This window comes from Limulus polyphemus, unplaced genomic scaffold (assembly GCF_000517525.1).
Source record: "Limulus polyphemus unplaced genomic scaffold, Limulus_polyphemus-2.1.2 Scaffold944, whole genome shotgun sequence".
In the NCBI taxonomy this organism is placed as follows: Eukaryota; Metazoa; Arthropoda; class Merostomata; order Xiphosura; family Limulidae; genus Limulus; species Limulus polyphemus.
In genome coordinates this window covers 195,986-202,775 of record NW_013666554.1, presented here as the reverse complement: position 1 = coordinate 202,775, position 6,790 = coordinate 195,986, and the positions used below count along the sequence as shown (strand labels likewise).

The window sequence follows — 6,790 nt, the reverse complement described above, 5'->3', positions numbered from 1 at the left end:
TGAGCTTCTCAGTGAATCTTTAAAGTGGAAATTACACAACCCATAGTTGTATAGATTCAATGAAACAAAACATTACAGTGTAAATTAAAATTATCGTTTTAATAATTATATAACCAAGAGATATCAATTAATTAATTAATTTTTATAATACTTGCAAAAAAATACAATAAGCATAATCTTTTTTTTGAATAATTTGTTTCACTTGATTAAAAAAACTTTATTCCTGAAAAATATTTTGACTAAATATTAAATTACTTTTCTTAAGAATTACATGACGAAAAATAAACGTACGAAATCATCTAGTTTCACTTGACTGTGAAATCCATCTGTATAAGGTAATAACAGCTTATAGTTCAAGAGGTTAACTAAAACATTTCTACTTTCTCTTGCGTTTCATGATTTAGGTGTAGAAATGTTTGACACTACTTGCAGTTCTTATGTATTATCGTAAATTTTAAAAAAATGACAGAATTCTTGAAGTCTTTCAGTACTGAGATTCAACATATATTGAACTGTTTATTACTTCAGGTTGGATCCTCTACAACCTCTATTTTCATAAGGAGGGAGTTGATAAATCATCTTAAAAGCATCAAAGCAGGGTTTCATGTTCCTGTTCACACTAGCCCATTATATATGACAAATTAAAGATTATTATAACTAATCTCTGTTTATGTTTTCTATTACTGTACAGACTATTTCCTAACAATGTGTTGTTGAATTTTTATTAATTGAATATCCGAGCTGTCACTTTCTGAAAAGTTATGAAGTGATAATAATGATGATATAACAATGTAAAATAGAGTATGTTATCATAATAAATATATTTATTACAATAAATAAAACCAGAGAATTCTAAGTCCAATCCTTGTTAATCAGTTGAGCTGAAATATCGAGAACTTTTATTATTTCTTCGTAAAACGACCAAATCAGTGTGAATGGCAAACTGTTACACTCTGGATGTAGTTGCATAGTTACAAAAAATAAACTCTAAATAATTTAATTCTGGTAATAATACAGACAGAAAAATGTAAATCATCAAAAAGCATATCTAAAACACTTCACCGTGATAGACTAATTATAATAATAATTTTTTGAAAGTAATTTGTTAGGAATGGTGTCTGTTATGAAGGAATAATAACTGTGCTGAAAAGTTACCCAAAGTGGAGTGCGTGTTATGGAGTAAACTTGTATTTACCCATTGTGGACCTCAGCACGTCTTTCTTATCAAAATGCTTCCTTTTGCTAAGAATAAGTAATGGTAAATCAATCCTTAACTAAATTTATTTGTTTTAGTCTGGTCTAAAAGTTAACTCTGAATTATGGATGGGTTCAAACTGTAGTATTAAGTAAGTTCTATGAAAGGTTTCACTTCTCCTCAATTTAAATTTTATACTGATGCACAATGGAAATGCAACAGTCTAAGGTTTACGTTAATACCTCACTGGTAACTTTATTTATGGTGAGCTGATAAGTTTATTGGTTAAATAGTAATTTACCTTAGGATAAGAAAATCCTGAGTTCAAGTCAAGTGATTCCATAAAAACAGGTATTTAATGTTTGGTATTGGAGTTCAAATTGCCAAAATGAGTTGATTAAGAATCTGTTTAAATAACCATATAAAAAGATACGATTTTAATCAACAGAAGAACAGCAAAGATACAACAATGCCTCACTTGAGTAATGAAGATTGCCTGGTTGCTAAATGCATGATTGAAGGCAGCTTATCGATGAGAAAAGTTGCCCAGAAAATGAAATGTTCTGTTTCAAGAATCAGCAAAGCAGTCCAGAGAAACCAAAAAATTCGCTCTATAAGGTAGAGGTCACATCCTGGAAGGCAGAGAGTCACTACACCAGTCTAGGAGTGTCACGTCCATCTGTGTAATCATTTTCAGACTGTAGTGGCTACAGAAAGACAATGCAAGACCCTACAATGCTAAAATTACAATGGCACAACTTCAAGAAAACAATGTAAAACGTCTTGCTTTGGTCAGCTTATTCTTCTGATTCAAGTGTAATAGAATGTCTGTGGGACAATCTCATCATCAACTAGAGACAACTGCAATTGGCCAACTTTCTCCAGCTGGCTGCAGCTGCAGAGGAAGAGTAGAAAAACATCTCCCGGCTGTCTATCTAGAGCACGATCAGGTTATGTACCAATGTTTCCAGAATTGTGTTAACTCATTCACTGCAGCTGGGACGTATATACATATCCCAGTGCACTGGGAAATATACGTCCAAGATGCACTGAATGGGTTAATGATCAGGGAGGTCATACCCAATACTAACTTTGTAATTGTTTCGATTTGACATCGAGTGACATTCCATACTGAAAACTTATCATGCTTCTTTGATCCGTAGTTTTGTCCACATTTTGTAATTATGTTTAAAGCCTTTGACTCAGTCCATTAGACCCGAGTGTTGCATTTCTTTTGTGCATCAGTATACGATTTTTATACTTAAGATTATTCAAACTTGCTGATTCTTGAAAAAACTTAATATTTCTGTTAAAAGTAATACCTATATTAATACTAGATATGTACTATTTGTGGAATTATGCCACCTGTCATTGCCGTTAAACAATATAATGTTTTAATGCAATTCCAGGATATAATCAAGTCTTCAAAAAGTTCAACTCCACCTATAAAAGGTATATCTGTGAACTATCAATTTGCAACTCTAAATTAACGCATGGATTTTTTGTTTTACTTCCATTACTAACTCTTGAAAGTTCTTATAAGATAAATAATTTAATGATAACAAAGTTCTTAATGTTTTGGAACTTTATTCTCTGACCATATAACTAATGTCTGATAGTAATGTACTTTCTGAAGTTGCTTGACAATTGTGAAAATTTCAACTAACGTTCATCAAAAAGAAAAAAAAAATCTTGTTGACACAAAAGCAAACATTTATGAAAACAATGAAATTAATTTGTACACGATAACACAAAACAATTCCTTCATTTTCCAAATCCTTAAAATATTCTTTTCAACATGCATTATACCTTTAACATATGGACAACTGAATTATAACATGGTTGGCAACTCGTCCAAGAAGGATACATTAACAATACCACAAGTCTTGGCACCTGTAGTCCTGTAATAAACTGACAAAATACAGTCTCATTAAGCCCTAATAATTAAACAGAACAGTTCCAGTTAGTGGTCTATGGCATCTAAATAGTCCATTCCAGGCACTCTCTTTAAACCATTATTACTATCCTTTTCTTCTTCTTCTGTGATTTTCATCTGAAGTCCATCATAATCATCCATCACCACATCCTGAGTGTCTGGGGATTCCACTTCCACTAGCAGAGCTGTGGCTTCAGCTAAAGTATCCTATAAAAGGAGAAAAGCCAGTTTTAAAAACTATCTATAACATTCATACAGTAATATTATATCTAACAATTAGTTGGTGTACCTGTAACTTCATGATTAATGAAAAGTTATTATAGGACATGAAAAGTTGATTCTCTTATATGTAAAAAAAAATGCCCATAGAAACTGTAAAACACAAAATGTGAAACTGCAAATTTGCTGGTATCCCCACATGGACCCACCAAACCTTCATGCAAATTTGGTGAAGATCCATCAACAGGGGCAAAGTAGTGGTAAAAAATACAAAAATTCCCATAAAAATTGAAAAATGCCAAAATAAAAATTTGCATGTACCTAATGAACCTCCATACCAATTCTGGTGAAGATCCATATACACCCTGCAAAGTAGTTACATGAACATACAACAGAAAGCAGACAGTAATATTATATTTATATAGATATAACAGTTTTACAGATTCACAGAAACATCCTAAAAAACTATTATCAGGACATTTTTTAAATCACTTTTTTGTACTGCTTTAGCTACAATAGACAAAAGTCACTGTTTTTATAAACAAAAAAAGAAAATCTTATGTAATCCAGCACAATAATATAAACTTCTGATGCATTTACCTTATAACAACACAAATTTAAAATCTGAAACAAGAAAATTCTCTTACAGTGGGAAAACAAACTTGAAGCATATAAAAACCAATAAGCAAAACCTCTAAGCCTGAAGAATAGTTTGTTTGTTTGTTTTTGAATTTCGCGCAAAGCTACACGAGGGCTATCTGTGATAGCCGTCCCTAATTTAGCAATGAAAGACTAGAGGGAAGGCAGATAGTCATCACCACCCACTGCCAACTCTAGGGCTACTCTTTACCAACATCTAGTGGGATTGACCATCACATTATAATGCCCCCACGGCTGAAAGGGCAAGCATGTTTGGTGGGACGAGGATTCGAACCGCCACCCTCAGATTGCGAGTCGAGCGCCCTAACCACCTGGCCATGCCGGGCCGAGCCTGAAGAAAAATGATTTTCAAAGTGATTTCCACACTCAGACTTGTTCTATATTGTAATGTAGTTGTCAAAAATGATTTATTGAGGCAAGTGGAAACTCCAGCAGAAAAAAAATTTCATTCTAAATTAATCATCTCAAAACAAGCTTTCTAGCAAGATTTTAGTTGCTAATTAACAGAAAGTTCACATTTGTACTTTATGTCAACAAACTTAAGCATCATTCAAAACCTGAAGATAAAGACACTAAGTTTTTATATGAATATCCAAGCATAAAAGCTCAAAACTGAGGAAAGTAACTTCTAATACAGAAAATTTTTAATATGCATAACTGATCATCACAAAAATCAAAACCTTAGAAAATAAACTTTTAACATACAAACCTGAACATTAGATCTTTGCTAAATGTGACCCCACCACATTTTTTACTTGTTACCTAAGAAATAAAAATCCTTAATTCTGTACAACAATAAAAAAAAAAATTGAATTTACATACCTGAGCACTTACTGTCCTCTGAAAAGTCTTGGTATTGGAGTCTTCGTTAGACTGTGGGATATTACTCTGAACTGCCCAACCACCATGCTCTGACATCATCTGTTTTAACCAGTTTACTGCCCACTGCCACTTAGTAGGAGCCTGAAGTAAATACTCTTTTGCTAAGGCACACCTAGTTCAGGAGGAAAATAATTTCAAAAATAGTGTACTGAATAATCTTTATTAATTTGTATTCCAAACATGTTTTCTAAAGTTAAGTTAATACAAAACGTTCACAAATTCATTCAGTTTTAACCTGCAGCACAATGGAAATTTTTCAATGAAACTGATAGAAACAAAATAAATATTGCTTCATGATATTCATTCACTGTTTAAAGGAAAAAAAACTTTAATAAAAAAGAAGATTGTTTGTTACATTTTATCTCTTTCCATACAGGCATCCTTTTTCTGCACATCATAAGGTTTTACAGAATTACATTAAAATATAATTAAAGTACTTTTTTATCATGGTATACAAATAAATTTGACATCAAAGATAGCTAATAATCAAAGTTTTAATACTATACGAGTTTCAAAATTTAATTTTAAAAAACAATTCACAATTTCCCCTAGTATGAGAATTGTTACCTATGCTGTCTAGGTATCCCTCTTCTCTAATTCTAAGTATGGTAGTACTTAATAGTAGGGATCGACAGAGATTACGAATAATTCACATGCCAAAAAACCACCCTATTGAATTCCTAAGCGAAAAACCGACAATTCAAAGTATTGGTTATCATATATTATGCAAATATATACTAATAATATGCCAGAAAGATCACTAACATTTCTGGTATAACAACTGAAAAATTTCTAAAACAGCAAATTTTTTGTCTATTACCTACGTACCTGATCACATCAGTGAAGCTAGTGCTTAGGTGGCTTGGAGTATCAGTAAAAGATTTCTGATTGACTGGTCTGTGGATATCCACTTTTGATATTCCGATAAAAATCCATATATGGTATAATGTAAATGGTAAACATATCATGCATGTACTTAAATATCTTTTTAACCCAACAGATACATACTGCTACAGTTCCTAAAGGTAAAGTATCGTTATGGGTATCCTTCACTGTGCATGATACAAGGTTTTTATGTCTTACTTTAAAAACTTTATTAAACTACTTTTTGTTTATGTTATACCAATTGTAAGTTCTAAATTCCATAAGGAAATATTTAAAAAATCCTGAATTTCCCCTAGTGTGACACACGTGACACATTTTCTCTAGGTATCTTCTCTTCTCTATTTTATCCACCACCCCTCTAGTAACTATGAAATTAAATGTAAATTATTCACTATGAAATTGTCATTGCTCAGACAAACCATAATTTTTATAGTCTTCAATTTTGTTCGGTTACAGATAAATCAAATTGAAAATCAGATCCCTCCTGCCACATCCCCTCTTTCAGGATTTGTTAAGAGTTCTCTCTTACATTTGATTATATATTATCATTAACCAATAGACAGCCAAGGTTTTCATCTATCAAATAATTTATTTTTATTACGTTGTATTCTGAGCACAGAATAGTCAATTTCACTTGTAATACAACTTTGGTTTCCACAGGAATCACAACATCTAGCTTGGATGAATTTGTAACGCCTCTTGTTGCATAGTTAGAAAGCCAGAAAAATTGTGATAGTTATAGGACATTATCTGTTTTTTTACTTGTTATTATTCTGTGTTCTTGGGTGCATTATTTAATTAAATGAAAAAAATTATTTAATGCACTAGAAGTGTTAGTATAAAAAAGTAGGGTTAAGTTTCATCAACAGTCAACAGCAAATAAAAAAAGACCAATGTAAGTACTATATTTCTTGTGATAGTTATAGGACATTATCTGTTTTTTTACTTGTTATTATTCTGTGTTCTTGGGTGCATTATTTAATTAAATAAAAAAAAAATTAATGCACTAGAAG

General features: G+C 31.7%; 1 protein-coding gene across 1 annotated transcript in view; it reads right to left on the bottom strand.

Moving 5' to 3' along the window:
- Positions 1-479: 479 nt before the first annotated feature.
- LOC106461361 (ubiquitin carboxyl-terminal hydrolase 24-like) overlaps positions 480-6,790 on the bottom strand; it is a 197,302-nt gene continuing 190,991 nt past the window's right edge. The window contains exons 56-57 of the mRNA XM_022388299.1: positions 4,833-5,004; positions 480-3,338 (exon numbers count right to left, since the gene is read on the bottom strand). Of these exons, the coding sequence (XP_022244007.1) occupies positions 3,159-3,338; positions 4,833-5,004 (352 nt within the window). The 3' untranslated portion in view covers positions 480-3,158. The remainder of the gene's footprint in view (positions 3,339-4,832; positions 5,005-6,790) is intronic.